This window comes from Ranitomeya imitator, chromosome 2, assembly GCF_032444005.1.
Source record: "Ranitomeya imitator isolate aRanImi1 chromosome 2, aRanImi1.pri, whole genome shotgun sequence".
NCBI lineage: Eukaryota > Metazoa > Chordata > Amphibia > Anura > Dendrobatidae > Ranitomeya > Ranitomeya imitator.
Window position 1 is genome coordinate 501,968,276 of NC_091283.1, and position 20,268 is coordinate 501,988,543.

The 20,268-nt window shown below is 42.9% G+C and overlaps 1 protein-coding gene across 1 annotated transcript; it reads left to right on the forward strand.

Annotated features, from left to right (window-relative positions):
- The first annotated feature begins 15,324 nt into the window (after positions 1-15,324).
- Positions 15,325-19,745, forward strand: LOC138664678 (keratin, type I cytoskeletal 47 kDa-like). Its single transcript, XM_069751582.1, has 8 exons — positions 15,325-15,913; positions 16,202-16,284; positions 16,855-17,011; positions 17,101-17,262; positions 17,555-17,680; positions 17,981-18,195; positions 18,284-18,417; positions 19,445-19,745. Exons 1-8 carry the CDS (start codon positions 15,386-15,388, stop codon positions 19,540-19,542), a joined length of 1,503 nt encoding a protein of 500 aa, XP_069607683.1. The 5' UTR covers positions 15,325-15,385; the 3' UTR covers positions 19,543-19,745.
- The last annotated feature ends 523 nt before the right edge of the window (positions 19,746-20,268 follow it).

Here is a 20,268-nt window from a genome sequence, read left to right on the forward strand (position 1 = left end):
AGTTATAACCTCATAAAGGGACGGTGGTCAGAATTGTAAAAATTGGCCCGGTCATTAACGTGCAAACCACCCTTGGGGGTAAAGGGGTTAAGGGAAAGATTGAGGGAACAGGTGGAGGCCGGAGAGGAGGTGGAGGAGCCAAAAGCAGTGGAGGAAGTGCTAGATACAGAGGTTTGTTCCGCAAGTCTTGGGGATTCCAAGATTTGTGGAGCAGCCCCTTAAATGCCTGCCCCCACAGTTACCAGAGTCACCCAGTGCCCAGTCAGTGAGAAGTAATGCCCCTGCCGAAGTTTGCTCATTCAGGTGACAGTGGTGAAATGCACCCTGGCAGACATAGATTTTTTCAGGGAAAGGGTGATGTTGTCTGAGACACGCTGGTGTAGCATACTTACAACTTTCTTAGAAAAGTAGTAGCCAATGAGCAACTGGTAGTGGGGGATTGCAATGGCCATCAACTTTCTGAATCTGTATCCACCAAACAGAATGGCAGCATTTCCATGGCTAGCAGATTGGAGATGGTGGAGTTCAAGCTCTTAGCTTTGGCAAGTGTAGGAGGAAGCATTCTTTTACAAGACCACAACTTTGGGACCAAGGACTTGCTGCTGTGCTGAGAGAGGGTGAAGTAGGGTGAACAGGACAAACTGCTGGACTGTGAGTTAGGTGCAGGCAAAGATGCTTTGGTGGATTGAGAAATATGTGTTGTGCTAGGTGACACAAAAACAGCAGGTATCTCCACTTCCATAACAGTGAGAATCCCAGACTAAGGCATGTTGATCATGCTTGTGACCATTCATGCATGTGGTTGTCAAATTATTGCAATTTTTGCCTCTATTGAGTTTTTTTTGCAAATTTGGCAGATAACGTGAATTGGGTCATCTTTTGCGGTCTTAAAAATGCCCAGGCTAGGCAACCCTTGTCATCCCTGTAAACTGTACACTTGTGACCAGTGCTGGCCACAGCCAGAGTTGTGGCTGAGCATGCAGTGCTTGTCATGGTTGCATTACTTTGTTTCTGTGCAGGAAGCTGCAATGTAACCTCCTTGTCTTCCTCCTCCTCCACCTTCCCTGCTGAGCTAGTCAGCTACGTACCTCTGGCGTCATACCAAGTGGTATTTACAATCTCATCATCTTCTCTATTCTCACATTCTTCACCCTGAGAGTCACCCTCCTCCTTTTGCTGCCCTGACAACACAGTACAGGCCGTCTGCATCTCTGGTATCTGAGTCTCATCGAGATCAACCCCATCCCCGGTGGTCAATTTCTGGTGATGATGGTTTGTATTCTGCTTGGACCCTATTTTGTCTGGCCCCAGATTAAATATGAAAACATTTTGGGCTCTACAGAATGGCCCATCTGTGGTTCCGCACAATCAGTTGGGTGTCTGGAAATTTGTGACACATGGGGAAACAAGGGTGATTGGGGTGCCAACTTTGGGGATTGTACTGTGTGTGATCTAAGGTGGAGGAAAAGAAGGAGAGGCCACTTGATACAGTGCTTAACATCCACTGGAGCACATGCTCTTTCTGGTCTTCATCTACATGCCGTACCGCTGTGCCACTGCCAAAGAAAGGGAGTCGAGTAGCCCGTTCATTGACAGATGTTGTCAGTGGTCTTTGGATGGGACAAGATGTTGTTTGCTCATTTGAGCTTTCATTATCATTAACACTTAACCCACGTGCAAGTCGATTACCAAGGTTATTCTCCCTTCCACCACAACCTTACTTTTTCCCGTTTATGTTGTATGTACTCTTCCCCTCCTGTAACCTGCTGTTTCACAACCATAGGTCCACAGCTGTCAGTTGCCTGTCACTAAATGAATAATGGCTATTTTCTTAGATAGTGTGCCTGAACAATACTGTTATACCTAACAATTTTTAAGAGGAAATGTGGCCTTCTGAATTCTTACTGAAACTTTTTTAGATTAGCAAATTGGGCCTGGCTGTATCCCATTATTAGGCCTAACGATTTTTAAGTGGAAATCTGACCTTCTGATTTCTGATTAAAACACAGTTTTGTCACAAACTATTTGGATTAGCAAATTGGGCCTCCTGGCTGTACCCCAATATTAGGCCTAACGATTTTTAAATCTGCCCTTCTGGCCTGGAAATCTGGCCTTCTGAATTTCTCAAATGGGTTCTCCTGAGACTGCAACACAGTTTTAGCACAATATAGTTAGATGCTTGATGATCGATTTCACACATGACAGGATTGTATCTAGCTAACTGACAAGTTCACTTTCAGTAGCAGCAGAAAAGGAGCTTGCCTCTCTGCACAGTGACACAGTGAAAATGGCGCCAGCAAAACAAGATATCCGCTTTTTATATGGACAGGGACATGTGACTTTGGCATCCAATCACAGAAGACCATGTGTTATGACGATGTGTGGATGGTTACTGCACCCTGATTAGCTGACGGAATGTATACACATTAAGTTATTAAAAAAAACACTCTGCAGCAACTCTGACCTAGACACATCCCCTCCCCTCATCAAACACATCCCCCATTCCCCCATGCTAATCATAGAGCACAAATATCCCAGCCAAAGTGATAACAAAAGCGTTAGTGGAAATACGATGATTTACCGAACTGTGTCCAAATTTTGTCGACTTTGAGTAAATATGGTCAGAAAACCCAACACGAATTTGAATGTGCTACGTTCATGCCAAATTTGAGATTGGCAAACATTTTCCGAACAAGGTTGCTCATTTTTATGTTGAATATCTCATGATTTAGAAGGGAAGTTGCATTAAGTATTCTTGGCCAAAATAAAATACTAAAAATAATTGGGTGCTCGTTGCTCGAACCGAGCAATTCCTAATACTCAAATGTTCGTTTCAAGAATAATGAGAGTCAATGGGAAATCCAAGCTTTTTTCAGACAGACTCTACAAAGAGGTCTGGTGGGCAAAGAAAATGTTCAAATGGATGGGAAAACTGCTGAATGGAAGGAGAACAGCATGGGGAAGACCCCTGGAATCATCTGTGACTCCCAGATTGCTGCTGAGAACAATGGGGTCAAACTTTCAGGGTATGTGCATACATCAGGATTTCTTGCAGAAATTTTCCTGACAAAAACCAGACATTTCTGCCAGAAATCCGCATGCGTTTTTGTCGCGTTTTTGGTGAGTTTTTGGTGCGTTTTTTCCCAAATGCATAGAATAGCGGGAAAAACGCAGAAAATCCGCAAAATTAATGAACATGCTGCTTTTTTTACTGCGATGCTTTTTTTTGCGGAACAAAACACATCATGTGCATAAAAACATGCAGAATGCATTCTAAATGATAGGATGCATAATGCATGCCTTTTTAATGAGTTTTTATATCATTTTTACCATGAAAAAAACGCGAAAAAACCTGAACGTGTGTACATAGCCTTACTTTTAAGCAGTGACAACAAAACATTCCAAACCAACGAGAAATTGCATTTTACAGAGAGAAAAAAATGTTAACAATAATTTTTTCCTGTAATGACTTGTGTATAAGGCCATAGTCAAAAAAGATTAAAAAAAATATAATTTAAGTAAACCAAAATACTCCTCATACTACTCTACTACTGATAAAAACTATGTACTTTTGAGGGTTATACACCAAAGAAATTTACTCGTTATCCAAAAATGTTCAAAATACAATCAGCGTAGGGTTTGACAATATAATTTACAAGTTGCCGAATGGCAAATAGACCCTAACTAACGATTCTAAGATAAAACGTAACTTTTATTAAACTATAACAATAATAATGCAATTGTGCTAATTTAAAAATACAGAGTCCATATTAGATAGTAATGTCCCAACTTACTGTAATAGCCATTAGGGGTGAATATAATTCCTCCTCTCCAATTTCAAATGTCTGATGGCTGTCATTTACAGGTAAGTATTATTCAGTTTTTCCCCTTTATTTTCCTTTTTAGGTTTTTTGATAAGCAATCTCACACGGGGGTGGGTATTATTCAATCCCTCCCCTTGCATTATTCTTAGTGATTAATTTGTCTGACTGATTAGGCATAGGGGGGTAAATATTATTCAATATTTCCCCATATGAGGCCTATCAACAGTAACCAGACTTTAAATTGTTAATGTCAGTGATGTTTTAGCCTTGGTAGCCGGAGACCACTCTTCTCATATGTCACCAATATGGACTAACTGCTCCAAAATATTAAACAGCTGCCTCCCCGACATGTTTCGCCATTGCTGGCTTCTTCAGGGAAATGAGGCTGCAAAATAATACCCACATGTGAGATTGCTTATAAAAAAAAAAAACTAAAAAGGAAAATAAGGGGAAAGGATTGAATAATACTTACCCCTGAATAATAGCCATCAGACATTTGAAATTGGAGCAGTAATTTCATTGTGAGAGGAGGAATTATATTCACCACTGATGGCTATTACAGTAAGTTGGGACATTACTAACTAATATGGACTCTATAATTTTAAATGAGCACTATTTCATTATTACAGTTATAGTTTAAAGAGAACCTGTCACCCCCCCAGGGCGTTTTTAAGTAAAATGTTGGCAGAGCGCAGGCACCGGGCATGTAACAGAAACACAGGAGGCGGATCACTGACACAAGAGGGTGATGATTGACGTCTCGGAGGTGGTTGACACCGGGGGAGAAGACATATCTCCGGGGCACAATAGAGGTATGGCAAGCAAAGCAAGTGCTGCTGAAGGTGGCTTTTTTACTTAAAAACACCCTGGGGGGGTGACAGGTTCTCTTAAATAAAAGTTACATTTCATCTTAGAATCTTTAGTTTAGTTAGTCCATTTGCCATTTGGCAACTTGTAAATTATACGGAAATGTACTCCACACCACAGAATAGTCTATGGATGAGCAATATAATACCAATTAATTTTTGAACAAGTTTTTTGAGGATTATATAGCAACGAAATTTACTCCAGATCATGGTATAGTCTAATATTGAGCAATATAATAATGATAAAATTTTGATAAAGTTTTTTGAGGGTTTTTATACCAAGAAAATATACTCAAGAATATGTAAAATCTATGGATGATCAATATAATACTGATAAATGTTTGAACAAGTTTTTTTATTCTTATGTAGCAATTAAATGTTTCCAAGAAGATGTAATACCCTATAGATGAGCAATATAATAATGATACATTTTTACCAAGTTTTTATAGGGTCATACAACAATGAAATGTACTCCAGACTATGAAATAGTCTATGGATGAGCAGTATAATGCCGATACATTTTTAAATAAGTGTTTTAAGGGTTATATACCAACAAAATGTACACCAGACCACGGAATAGTCCAGAGGTGAGCAATATAATACCAATACAATTTTTAACAAGTTTTTTGAGGCTTATATACCACTGTAATCTAGCGAAGTATTTGTATAAGTCTATGGATGAGCAATATTATACTGAAGCATTTTTGAACAAGGTTTTTGAGGCTTATATAGCAGCTAAATGTGCCTAAGAAGATGTAATACCCTATGGATGAGCAATATAATAATGATGCATTTTTGACCAAGTTTTTGTAGGGATATATTCAAATAAAATGTACTTCAAACCACGGAATAGTCTCTTGGTGAGCAATATAATACAGATAAAATTTTGAACAAGTTTTTTGAGGGTTATTTACTCCAGACCACAGAATAGTCTATAAGTAAGCAAAATAATACCAATAAATTTTTGAACAAGTTTTTTGAGGATTACATAGCAACGAAAATTACTCCGGACCATGGAATAGTCTGATGATGAGCAGTATAATAATGCTAAAATTTTATCAAGTTTTTTGAGAGTTATTATACCAAGGAAATCTACCCAAGAATAGGTAAAATCTATGGAAGCAATATAATACTGATAAATGTTTGAGCAAGTTTTTTGCGGTTTATATAGTAATGAAATATACTCAAGAAGATGTAATACCCTATAGATGAGCAATATAATAACTGATACATTTTTTACCAAGTTTTTGTAGGGTTATATAGCAATGAAATGTATTCCAGACTTCGAAATAGTCTATGGGTGAGCAATATAATACAGAAATATAGGAAATTTTTTGAGGTTTATATTGTTAGGACTGGCGGAACGCACCAAGAGAGATGATATAGATGCGTTCGCAGTCCGGGGTCCACCGTGCAGGTGAAACCTGCTGCTAGGAAATGACAGACAATATGGCGGTATTCAAAAGTATACACGCGTGGGTTAAACCTCACCCAGCGTGAAGAAAGCGATCCTGTTGCGTCACAGGACCGCGGTACCGCACATAGAGCGCGAGCAAGTGGTCAGCGAACTAAACCCCAACAGGGATTGTAGTCCGATTAGACCCTTGCTGGCACTACACCGCTACTGGGTGTGAAAGGAATTATATAATTAAGGCACCGAAGTGCGAACTGTGCCGTGCTGGCAGGCACCACTAAGCACCCAGACGTGGGTCAGGAAGCGCACACTGGCGCGTGGCACCGCACTGGCGGTCACAGCAGTAGACGCTGACACGTGTGTGACACGTTGAGTGATAAGTCGGGCGCTAGATAGCAGCCATACTCCATACGCGAACAATCATACAATAGGGTAGGGGTATTTAAAGAACGACTTGCACTCACAACAAACACTCGTATTAAATTGTACACTAGCGCATGGCCGTGCGGTCATGCGCAGTTTATATAGTTGCAGGACAGGAAGCGGCCACAGAAACTTTGCCCTTCCAAGACCTGCCAAGAGGACCAATAGAATGCGCTGCAGAGTCTGAGCACATGACCCTCGATCTCCAACGGGAGATCTTGCCCTGGGCATGCTCAGTGTGCACAGACAAGGACTTAGTCCCAGAGAAGTCCACTCGCTGCTGACCAGTATAGGCTTTACAGGCAGAAGCTGGAGAAGCAGCAGTAACTCTTCTCACAGAGTCAGACTGAGCGAGACGCTGGGATCGACGTCCCTGCTGAGCAGGCTCCACTGCGGCTGGAGGAGAATGGGAGACCGCAGCGGAGACGGATCGAGATTCCCCCTGTGCAGCAGAGGAAACTCGACTCCTAACATTACCCCCCCTCCTAGGGCCTCGCTACGTTCGAAGGCAGCAATGAGCTGTGGGGCCCGAATGTTTTCAGCAGGCTCCCATGACCTGTTCTCTGGACCATAACCCTTCCAATCCACCAGATAGAACTTTTTGCCGCATACTACCTTACACCCCAAAATAGCGTTCACCTCGTAATCGTCCGTAGACGAACCCGATGTCCCGGCAGATGACTCGGAAAACCGGGACATGTATACGGGTTTCAAGAGGGACACATGAAAGGTGTCAGTGATACCCAAGCGTGGAGGAAGAGCCAGGCGGTAGACCACAGGATTAACCTGTTCGGGAACCTTGAAGGGACCCAAGTAGCGAGGCGCAAACTTAGTGGACTCAACTCGCAGCCTGATGTTACGGGCGGAGAGCCACACCAAGTCGCCAGGAGCAAAGGTCGGAGCGGGGCGCCGATGAACATCGGCGGAGGACCTCATTCTCTCCTTGGAAGCCCGAATGGCATCCTGAGTGCGATCCCAAATGTCCCGTGCCTCCACAGCCCAGTCTGCCACCCTGGAATCGGCGGAAGACACGGGCATGGGCACAGGTACCCGCGGATGCTGACCATAGTTAAGGAGGAATGGGGTCTGTCCAGTGGAGTCAGCTACATCATTGTTAAGCGCAAACTCCGCCCACGGTAGCAAAGATGCCCAGTCATCTTGTTTAGCAGAGACAAAATGTCGCAGATATGTGACCAAGGTCTGGTTGGCTCTCTCCACCAACCCATTCGTCTCGGGATGATATGCCGAAGAGAGATTCAACTCGATACTGAGAAGGCGACAAAGCTCTCTCCAGAACCGAGACGCAAACTGGGGACCCCGGTCACTGACAATTTTGTCTGGCATACCGTGAAGACGGAAGATGTGTTTAACAAACAATGCTGCCAAGGCCCGTGCAGAAGGTAGCCGGGGAAGCGGCACCAAATGCACCATTTTAGAAAAATGGTCGGTGATAACCCAAATGACAGTACAGCCACGTGACTTGGGCAAACCCACCACAAAGTCCATCCCGACCATCTCCCAGGGCCTGTCTGCCACCGGCAGAGGGTATAACAACCCAGCTGGCCGTTGACGGAGAGACTTATTTTTGGCACAAGAGACACATGCCCGAACGTAGTCTCCAACGTCACGAACCATATGTGGCCACCAATACATTCTCGCCAACAACTCAGATGTCCTCTTTGCCCCAAAGTGTCCACCCACTCTGGACGAATGAGCCCACGAGAGAACCTCCGGACGCAAATTGATGGGGACAAAAGTCTTGCCCGGAGGCACAGACTCAAGCGAAACTGAAGCTACGGTTCTCAGACTCTCTGAAGGGACAATGAGCCGAGGCTCGTCCTCCTCCTCCACAGTTGACACCAGGGAGCGAGAGAGAGCGTCAGCACGAATGTTCTTCTCCCCGGCGAGATAATGTAGAGTGAAGTGGAACTGGGAGAAAAACAAGGACCATCTGGCCTGACGAGAATTCAGCCGCTGGGCTGTCTGTAAATAGACCAAATTCTTGTGGTCCGTGAAGACTTGGAATGGGAACCGAGCACCCTCCAAGAGATGTCTCCATTCCGAAAAGGCCAACTTCATTGCCAGCAACTCCCTATCCCCGATGGAGTAATTTCTCTCCGCTGGTGAGAAGGTTTTTGAGAAGAAGAAGCATGGATGCTTCCGACCTTGAGCATCCTTTTGATAGAGGACTGCTCCTGCACCAACGGAAGAGGCATCCACCTCCATTAGGAATGGCTTATCCACATCGGGACGATGTAGGATGGGAGCGCTAGCAAAGTGGGACTTAATAGAAGTGAAGGCCTTGGAGACCTCTTCGGACCACGATTTAGGATTCGCTCCCTTCTTGGTGAGGGATACCAAGGGAGCTACCAGGGTTGAGAAGTGGGGGATGAACTGACGATAGTAATTTATGAACCCCATAAAGCGCTGCACCGCTTTCAGAGAATGGGGTTCCTGCCAGTCCATCACTGCCTGTAGTTTGGCAGGATCCATAGCCAATCCCTGGGCCGAGATGATGTAGCCCAGGAAAGGTAAAGACTCCTGCTCAAACATACACTTCTCCAATTTGGCATAGAGGAAGTTTGCCCGTAGGAGGTCGAAGACTTTGCATACATCTCTCCGGTGGGAGTCAATATCTGGAGAGTAGATAAGAATATCATCCAGATAGACTACGACCGAGGTGGAAAGCATATCCCGGAAGATATCGTTCACAAAGTCTTGGAAAACGGCTGGGGCATTACAGAGCCCGAAGGGCATCACCAGATATTCATAGTGCCCATCCCTGGTGTTAAAGGCCATCTTCCATTCGTCCCCCTCACGGATGCGAATCAGGTTGTAAGCACCCCGCAAATCTAATTTAGTAAATACCCTTGCTCCCCGAAGTCTATCGAATAACTCAGATATCAAGGGCAAAGGATACTTATTCTTAACGGTGATGGCGTTAAGACCCCTGTAGTCTATGCATGGGCGCAATTCCCCATTCTTCTTCTGCACGAAGAAGAACCCTGCCCCAGCAGGTGACACTGACTTCCTAATGAATCCTCTTGCCAGATTTTCCTGGATGTACTGTGACATTGCCTTCGTCTCCGGGAGAGATAGCGGATAAAATCGAGCCCGGGGAGGCTCAGCACCAGGCAAGAGATCAATAGGACAGTCATAGGGGCGATGAGGCGGAAGGACCTCCGCCGCCTTTTTGGAGAACACGTCTGCATAAGACCAATACTGCTTGGGGAGAGAGGATAGATCTGCGGGTACCTCAGTAGTAGCAACCTCTGACACCTACCCCCACAAGATTCACCCCAACCCAGAATTCTGCCTGAGGACCACTCGATATGAGGAGAGTGGTACCGTAGCCAAGGTATTCCCAACAGGACCTCATCAATTCCTTCCGGAATGACGAGCAGAGAAATTATCTCCTGATGAGATGGCGACATGGACAGAGTAAAAGGGATGGTCTGGTGTGTTATCTGTGAGGGCAATGTCGACCCATTCACCACTCGCACCGTTACTGGTTGAGCAAGCATAACCAGGGGTATTGCGTGACGTTGGGCAAAGGCAGAAGACATAAAATTGCCCTCCGCCCCAGAATCCACGCAGAGCTCTACCGAGTGGGAGAATGAGCCAATAGTAATTGTCCCCTTAAAGGACAACTTAGAGGCAAACGTCGCCGTGTCTAGTGTACCTCCACCTACTACCACTAGACGCTGACGTTTCCTCGACCGCTGGGGACATCTGGTGGCTAGATGTCCTGACTGCTGGCAAATATGACAGACCCTGAGTGCACAAGCGGTCCGGGACTTAGATCCTGCTTGTGACACTTCCCTGGCCTCATGTGACTCAGGAACCAGGACCGGAAATTCCAGAGGTTTGGCGAAAGTAGGAGCCAGCCGAAACCTCTGCCTACACTGGGCTCGCTCTAACCTCCGCTCGTTAAAACGGAGGTCAATTCGAGTGGAGACAGTTATTAACTCCTCCAGTGTGGCAGGAATCTCCCTAGTGGCCAGAGCGTCCTTTACGTGGTCAGCCAAGCCCCTCCAAAATATGGGGATAAGAGCTTTATCCGACCAATCCAGCTCAGATGCTAAGGTGCGGAACTGGACGGCAAAATGACTGACCAAGGACTCACCCTGAGTTAATGCCAGCAATTGGAGCGCAGTATCATGGGTGACTTGAGGTCCTAAAAAGACCTGTTTCAGAGCGCTCAGAAACAGCGGAGCACTCTGCACCACATGATCGCCACGCTCCCACAGCGGTGTAGCCCATTCCAACGCCCTGTCCAACAATAGAGACAGAATAAATCCCACCTTATCCCGCTCTGTGGGAAAACGTGTAGCCAGGAGCTCGAGGTCAATAGAGCACTGACTCACAAATCCCCTACAAAACTTGCTATCACCAGAAAATTTTTCTGGCAGCGGGAGGCGAGATAATGTCGGAACAGGGGTGGCAATGGACATAGTAGCTGCAGCCACGCTGGCAGCCTGTACAGCTACTGCAGTAACATCCACAGCTGAGGTCGCGCTCTCGAGAGCCGCCAACCTACCCTCCAGCTGCTGGATATGCCGCAGAGATTGCTGTTTGTCTGTCATCACTAGCCAGACCCTGGTGCTAGTGTAATGTTAGGACTGGCGGAACGCACCAAGAGAGATGATATAGATGCGTTCGCAGTCCGGGGTCCACCGTGCAGGTGAAACCTGCTGCTAGGAAATGACAGACAATATGGCGGTATTCAAAAGTATACACGCGTGGGTTAAACCTCACCCAGCGTGAAGAAAGCGATCCTGTTGCGTCACAGGACCACGGTACCGCACATAGAGCGCGAGCAAGTGGTCAGCGAACTAAACCCCAACAGGGATTGTAGTCCGATTAGACCCTTGCTGGCACTACACCGCTACTGGGTGTGAAAGGAATTATATAATTAAGGCACCGAAGTGCGAACTGTGCCGTGCTGGCAGGCACCACTAAGCACCCAGACGTGGGTCAGGAAGCGCACACTGGCGCGTGGCACCGCACTGGCGGTCACAGCAGTAGACGCTGACACGTGTGTGACACGTTGAGTGATAAGTCGGGCGCTAGATAGCAGCCATACTCCATACGCGAACAATCATACAATAGGGTAGGGGTATTTAAAGAACGACTTGCACTCACAACAAACACACGTATTAAATTGTACACTAGCGCATGGCCGTGCGGTCATGCGCAGTTTATATAGTTGCAGGACAGGAAGCGGCCACAGAAACTTTGCCCTTCCAAGACCTGCCAAGAGGACCAATAGAATGCGCTGCAGAGTCTGAGCACATGACCCTCGATCTCCAACGGGAGATCTTGCCCTGGGCATGCTCAGTGTGCACAGACAAGGACTTAGTCCCAGAGAAGTCCACTCGCTGCTGACCAGTATAGGCTTTACAGGCAGAAGCTGGAGAAGCAGCAGTAACTCTTCTCACAGAGTCAGACTGAGCGAGATGCTGGGATCGACGTCCCTGCTGAGCAGGCTCCACTGCAGCTGGAGGAGAATGGGAGACCGCAGCGGAGACGGATCGAGATTCCCCCTGTGCAGCAGAGGAAACTCGACTCCTAACATATATACGACTGAAATCTACCCAATAATATGTAAGTCTATGCATGAGCAATATAATACTCATACATTTTTTAACAAGTTTTTTGAGGTTTATATAGCAGCGGAATGTACCCAAGAAAATGTAGTACCCTATGGAAGAGCAATATAATAATCATACATTTTTTAAGTTTTTTGAGGGATATGTGCCAACGAAATGTACTCCAGACCACAGAATAGTCTATGGATGAGCAATATAATAACAATACATTTTTTAACAAGTTTTATGAGGATTATATACACCAAGGAAATGTACTCCAGACCATGGAATCGTTTATGGGTGAGCAATAAAATACCGATAAAATTCTCTCAGAATAAAGCAATGCAAAAATAATTATTTTTTCTCTAAAGTTTTTATTGTGTAAAAGCGGCAAAACATTAAAAAAAATATAAATTGGGTATCAGTGTAATCGTACTGACCCGAACAATAAAGCTTCCTTACCAATTTTACCACACGCAGAACGGTATAAAAAAAAATTCACCTTAATCAAACAGACCTGCAATATGATATGAAATACACGGCACTCATATACAAGTTTGTGATCGGTGCTCAAGTAGGGTATCCAGCCCGTCAAATGTCAGTAATAAATTTGGCACTCAATCGGTGAAAAAAGAATGTTCCATTTATTTTTGCATCCAGACAAAAAAATCACTATAGAACGTTTTCGGTCCGCCACTGGACCTTCATCAGAATTATCTCTAGAACGATACTGTAATTTGCATAAAGTAAAAAGAAAAGAAAAAAATAAATGTCATATTATACGTATATTTAGAGACATGTACATAAGAAATAAAAAATTATATTATATCAAAAAATTGTCAGATAATATCAATAGATGTCAGAAGTGACCACGGTCACGGAAACCATATCCCAGCGAGAGCATCGTGCTGTGTAGAATACAGGAGATTTGGACCATCTATACATATATCGTGGCATTAAGGAAAAAATCGTGAGAACAGGAATGTGCATAATGAATCTACATCACTACAATGATAAAGGATATAAGTGCTTGTAGGATGGCTATAAAAAATTGCCTGAATACTGTGTGCAGGTAACTGGTTGAAGCAGCGCGTCTGTTGCTTGCGACCACCGTCGCTATGGAAATGCACTGTGTATGCGGTATATACCGCTGTTGGGGTATAAAAGCAGCTATATTTTTTCTAAATATGGACCTTCTAAGTCCTTTAAGAATTGCTGAATTACAGATTTCCAGATTTGAATAAAATCAATTATATGGAAGAGACGGTAACCCATGGAGAAAAGTGTAACTGGGCCACGTATCATTGTGGCAGTTTTAGCACTCAGGGCAGAAGGGTTTGCTGTTTGCTTTCCCCTTCACCTTTGAGCAAATCCCAAGCCCTTTGCATGGTCCGGTAGAGATTATCATCATCCGCTTTAGTGTCTGCAGCAGAATAAAGGAATGATTGTAAGATTGTGATTGGCATTATGACCAGAAAGACGTGTTTTAATGATCCTTACTCAGACAGCTGGCTTCAATTAATAGACAATGGGTGCAGCCACAATTATTTCCCACCCTTAGTAATAACAAAGTGATTTAAATAAAGTATGAATTAATAATGTAAATCAAAACCATTATCGAAGCAAAATAAATCATTAATCTATTACCTGGATGCTCCAACAGTAAGGAGCACTTGCACAATTTTAAGTCCTTGACAAAAGACATAAACAACTGGCGCCTCTTGAGCAAAGCAAACTCAACTGGGAAATGTCGGAAGGCAGAGAATATCTCCATGGATATAAAAATGTAGCGGGAGTGCATTGAAATTTGTCAAAATCCTCAATAAATTTAAAACTTTCAGTTATCTTTAAAAGGGTTGTCCAGGACTATATTATTATTTTTAACATTGGCCTCAAAACAAATAGGTAGGTAGCTGCTAACAGATGCATCTGTATGCATGTTCTACACAACGCCAGCTCAGAGCGCTTATGGACCACTCCTGCCGTCAATTCTACTGCTTCTCTTCTACAGAGCAGCTTCTCTTCTTTAGTTCTGCTCTGTCGACAGGGCTTGACTACTTACATCATGCTGATTGACAGCCAACTTCCCGCAATTAGGCAGTGATGAGCCGTCTGTCATTCAGCATGACATCGGCAGTCACACCTCATTAACAGAGCAGACGCACATTTTGTGGTTAGGCTGCGTCCAGGGGGATAATCACATCGGCAGTGGCTATGTGGGGGTTTATATAGCGGTTTGTATGCAGTAGGGGTCCTCCTATTGATCTGCATCTCAGGTAAAATACACCTTGACCTGTCCCCATGCCCTGCACCTTAGCACTAATATGCACTTTACAGCTACTATATAAGTGAGTGTAGGAATTCCACTTTGGATCTTTAGAACCGCTATAGACCTTGTTTTAGGTAGTTTTTCTGCCATGCATTCTCTATTACTCTTGGTTTTTGTAGCATATTTTTGAATTATAACTAAGGCATGTTTTTGCTGTGCATATACTTGTAGGCATGCTACCTTTAGCCCATATATCTTCAAACCTTTATCTATTGTGATATATGTATGGTTTATATTAACCACATGTACGGTAATCTATTAGCCAGCACCTTTGTTTTTATTATTGGGCCTGTATAAGTTTATGCCATATTATGTCATGCACATTTAGGTTTATTTTTGCCTACTTATTTGCATTTTTTGGGATCATTTGATTATTTATAGGTTTTTTGTGGTGTATTTATCCTATGCAGACAGTAGATTCTGTCACATTATCGCCATTGAGTACTATTGGACTTGTTTAGATTTTATATGTATTATTAATAAACTTTAATGTTTAATTGGCAAGAAGCTTCCGTTGTTTTTCTGATTTTATATTCTAAATGAAAACTAAATGAGTATAACCACAGCATCTATAATCCAAAAATCTAATATTGATGTTTATGGTATATTCAATGATATAAATCTTACCAAGGTGTTCAAGTAATTCGATGGTTATACATGTGCTCCACCCTAAAACCACACTGACATGACAAACAACCCAAGGGTGAGAAGATGAGCGGCTAGAGTGATGCAAGTTGATTAATAATGGTAATTGATAAATGCTATAAGCAATGGAGATAACTTGGCAAGGAACTTTATGCCTGGAAAAAAACATGAACATTTTGGGATGACACACCCTTGGTATCTGGTATATAAAGAATAGAAGTTGTGCAGATGCTACTCTTTCTATAGAAGCTGCTTTTTTTCATCTGGAAAGGGTGTCCTTTTGCTTGAACAAGATGTCCTATTCTTTTAGACAGTCATCTCACCAAGCCTCAGCTTCTAGCTCACGAGCATACAGTGCAGGTGGCTTTGGTCAAGGTGGAGCTGGTGGTTTTGGTGGTGGTGTTGCTCAAGGATTTGGAGGAGGTGCTGGATTTGGTGGTGGTCAAGGTGGTTTTTGTGGTGGTGCTGCTCAAGGATTTGGAGGAGGTGCCGGTGCTAACTATGGCTTTAATGAAAGTGCTGGTGGTGCTGCTTTTGGAGGCGGGTTTGGTGGTGGAGCAGCTGGTTTTGGTGGTGGTGCCGGAGGTGGTTTTGGAGGAGGTGACAGCATCTTCTCTGGAAATGAGAAACAAACAATGCAGAATCTTAACGACCGCCTGGCCAGTTATTTGGATAAAGTCCGTGCCTTGGAAGAAGCAAATGCTGAGCTTGAACGTAAGATTAAGGAATGGTATGACAAGCAAAGGCCTGGTGGTGCTTCAGGTGAAGGAGGAAAGGACTACACCAAGTATTATGATGAAATTGAAAAGCTCAAGGGTCAGGTAAGGTTTAGAAACAGCTAGAAATGTACATGACCCAAGGATATGTAAAAGTAAGATTGCCGAAGAGCACTTTGTCTTATCCTTGTGGTTTCATTTAAATTTAATGTCCATTGCCTCAAAAGAAAACTGAGTAGACACAGTCCAAGTTTCATAAATTTTAATGCTATATTTACCAATGTTATTTACTGCATTGTACTAGACTTAAACTTCAAGTCAACATCCCTAAGATTAAGTGAAAATCATGTTTTACGTGCTTAAAATATCTCAATAATGACTTGTCTGTTACAGATTATTGCAGCTTCCAATGACAACGCAAGCTTAATCTTGCAAATTGACAATGCAAGGCTTGCAGCCGATGACTTCAAGATGAAGTAAGTGTGCCATTTTTACAAATACTAGTCCAGATTACAACTTGTCAATGACAATTTTTTCAAATCAATACTACCTAAAGTAAAGAGGTTGTCCGTTCTAAAACTACAAGTGTGCAGTCACTATGGGACTGCAGACTTGTGAATTTTCCCATTGGGTGCATTGAGAACTGTAAATATATTCTACTGCCAGCCCTGGGATTGGCGGTAATGTGACCTCAAATATGCAATATGCATACTCCCAGCCACATTCTGATTAGATGGGGGCAGCTTTGCTCAGTGCAAGTATATTGAACAAGGTCGGAAGCATTCTAGTCGAAATGTGTCCAGGAATAGGCATATCGCCTACTTGAGGTCACATGACTGCCGTGTCTGGCACCAAAAGTTGAGAATTCCCACAGCGTGCAGTGCATGCAATGTGAGGATTCATAAGTCTGCTGTCATATGGAGTGACTGTAGACTTGTAGTTTTAGACCACACAACAGCTTTAACTAAAGCCTTTACAATTTTTAAGATTAATTTTTAAGCCAGTAATGTATATACTCATAAATGCTCATATGCATGTATTGTCAGGTTTGAGAATGAGCTGGCTCTCCGCCAGAGCGTAGAAGCCGATATCAACGGCCTGCGCAGAGTCCTGGATGATCTGACCATGTCCAAGTCTGATCTGGAATCTCAATTTGAGGGTCTCGTTGAAGAGATTGCTTTCCTCAAGAAGAACCATGAAGATGTAAGTTAGGAAGAAATAAAATAGACTTTCCATTGTTCATTATGTACCTAATATAGTGGATTGCAAAATACAATGTTTGTTCTCCATAGGAAATGAAGGGATCCCAAGGAACCACTGTGGGTCAAGTCAATGTAGAAATGAACGCTGCACCTGGTAACGATCTGACGAAGTTGCTGAATGATATGCGAGGACAATATGAAGCTATGGCTGAGAAGAACCGTAAAGATGCTGAGGATCAGTTCAATAAGATGGTAAGACTTTTCCTAGCTTCTTTTCCAGTGAATTTTTCATCTTGCAGCACAATATAGGTAGCACTACCCTAAGTGTTACAAAGACAAGGTTTATGGACCTCACGTCGGAGAAATACTTGGGGGAGTTGGACTGTGTATGTGACTTTGCTTGACAAAATATCTAAACCTATCCTGATGTAAAAGGGACAAAATGGTTCATAGATACATTTTATTCTGCAGTTGACATGCTGTGCTATTTGTAGAAAGATTAAGGACGAATGTCTCTGACTAAAACTGTAAATTTTGCCTGAAGAGTGAAGGTTTGAAGAAGGAAATATCCACTGGAGCAGAACAAGTACAGACCAATAAGAGTGAAATGTCTGACCTGAAGAAGACACTTCAAGCTTTGGAAATCGAACTACAGTCACAACTTGCTATGGTAAGGTTTTTTCTTAAATATACTTTTCATTTCCAATTGAACCTTGGGTGCCAATGTGAAATTTGTAACATATCCGCCAACTACCATGTGCAATTAATAATAATAGTGTTTTATGTGGCAGAAAGAACATTGGGCCCTTGATACTTTAGGTTCTTGGCACAACTGCTACCTCTTCACCTCCTGTAGCTAGGCCCTAATTATAGAGAAAAGAAGAATACGTGCAAGAAATGCACACTGCCTGTAATAAAAAAAATAGAAAAGTTCCAAGAGCAATAATTTACACCAATGTCTTCTTTGCAGAAAAAATCACTGGAAGATACATTGGCAGAGACAGAAGGACGTTACTGCATGCAGATTTCACAACTGCAAATACAAATTTCCGCAATTGAAGAACAACTGGTACAGATTAGATCTGACATTGAGTGCCAGTCTGCAGAATATGAAGAGCTGCTGAACATTAAGAGCAGACTGGAAGCTGAAATCGAGACATACCGCAAACTTCTGGATGGAGAGAGGTAAGTTTGACCTTCAGTAAAGCATTTTTATATATCTTAGTTTGGCAGTACTAATACACTAATATTTTTTATCTATCAAAAACTGCAGTGGTTCAGGACAAAGCAGTGGATCATCAGGAACAGGAGCAGGATCAGGAGCAGGAACAGGAGCAGGCTCAGGAGCACAACAAACAAAGCCACCTCAAACTAGTGGAAGCGGTAGCGCTTCAGGATCTGACACAGGTAATCATTTTCTATAGTTAATCAAAATCTTGACCTTACACTCTGAATAATATATGATATACCAATGGTGACCACAATGTGGCTTGTAGGTAACATCGGGCACACAGGTTTCTTTCTTGTAGCATCTGTCTCCCCAGTGTGGCAGAGAAAAGTACCAGGAGGAAACAATGTGTTCAGTGACAAGTAGAGGCAAAGGTGTTGTAAAGATGTTTCAAGATCAGGAGAATAAGCACAAAGGCATTTGCTCATCCCTCCAGTCCCCTCCCCCCAAAATTGACCGTACTAATACTATAAAATACATTTTTAGTTTTCAACTGTTTATCCCTGGAAAATTTGTTATAGAGAAAATCAATACTGAAAGCTACCAAAATGCATCAGTTTTACCCCCAAGAAATTTGGCCCATAGTAAACACTATTGAATATATGATAGTACACCCCTGAGTATTGCAGTCATAAACCTACCAAATACTACTAACATACTGGGCTTAAATTAAACCACAACACCATGGCCACCTGTAGCTACCACAAAGACCAATGCAGTCAATAAGAATACCACATAGCGGAAGATACCAGATACACAGGTGTACATATAGTCAAATATAGACACTCTTCACACTTTTCACAGTATTAGTTGCTCCGGGCACTGTACCCCACACAACATTATCATGCTGCCATATGCCTTTCCACAGTAATAATGTCCTCCTTTATGTAGCACTCTATCCACCTATGGCCCCACTAAGTATCCACCTATGGCCCCTTTGGGCCGCACACTATTTCATAATCCACTAAACAATGGAATGTTGGCATCGTTTGTGTGGAGACAAAGTTTGGAACAATTCAGAACAATGACTGCCATCACCAAATCTGGGTGCTGACCTCAACATCTAGGTCTGAACTCAATATTGACTAGAAATTGCAACCAATGTTTTAGAAACAAGGACTCTAGGCTGGGACAAAAAGTGGCTAAATCATGTTCGTTTGGCTTTCATAGCAATGCTAAATGACTCCACCTTTGATTTTCTTTTAGGGGTAAAGAGACAAAGGAAAGTGAAGAAGGTTATTGACATCATGGAGAATGGAAAAGTTATAAAAACAGAAGTTGTGGAAAGTTATGAGGATTACTAAAATAACCACCAAAACCAAAAAGGACGATGCCTTCTCAAGCAAAATGGAAACCTGCCTGGTTCATTTGGAAATCTTTTGTTTTTAGCATACTCTCACTGCCATAATGCTAGTAGTCTGTTTCTGTCCAATATCATCTACATGTTCAATATATTTTCTTTTGCTTTATACAATATAGAAAGTAAATACTTCTTTGATGCAAGTTATACCGGATGTGATTTTTGTCAGTCATTCTTAGAGTAATACACGCGAAGCGAAGCAATGCTAAAAACCAATGCATAAGGTTTACCAGGCTGGAGCTCATGTCAGGCAAACATCTGCCACCTTGTGGTGGTGGCATGACTAGGTCTTAAACATCCAAAAAAATATTCTGGAAGGCATCACAATCAATTTACAATAATGCATCTGTAAATCTAAACCCCACATCACTCACTCCTATAATATTAAACGTCTTTAATGTTTCCACTGCTCTCACTCACACCCACCACAAGTGTCTCCTCGGGGCACCAGGAGCTTTTCTACTTGTTGGAAGCTGAAGGCTCACTTCTTGCCAAAAACACTAGATAAATATTCATCAAATGTGTCATTACAATCATTAGATTTTATGTCATCATATGAAAACTAAATCTAAGAAAAGATTTCTAATGAGCTATGAGCTAAGAGTTCCTGTGCAATCTTTACACCAATGGCAATTTAAAGTATTTTCCACTTATTCAAAAAATAAGTCTG

What these genes read in the sequence shown, in the direction of transcription:
- LOC138664678 (XM_069751582.1), top strand. Translation starts at nt 15,386, where the DNA reads ATGTCCTATTCTTTTAGACAGTCATCTCACCAAGCCTCAGCTTCTAGC. An exon ending in GCCGATGACTTCAAGATGAA is followed by an intron (nt 16,285 to 16,854) that starts GTAAGTGTGCCA and finishes ATGTATTGTCAG; the next exon opens with GTTTGAGAATGAGCTGGCTC. An exon ending in TACAGTCACAACTTGCTATG is followed by an intron (nt 17,681 to 17,980) that starts GTAAGGTTTTTT and finishes TCTTCTTTGCAG; the next exon opens with AAAAAATCACTGGAAGATAC.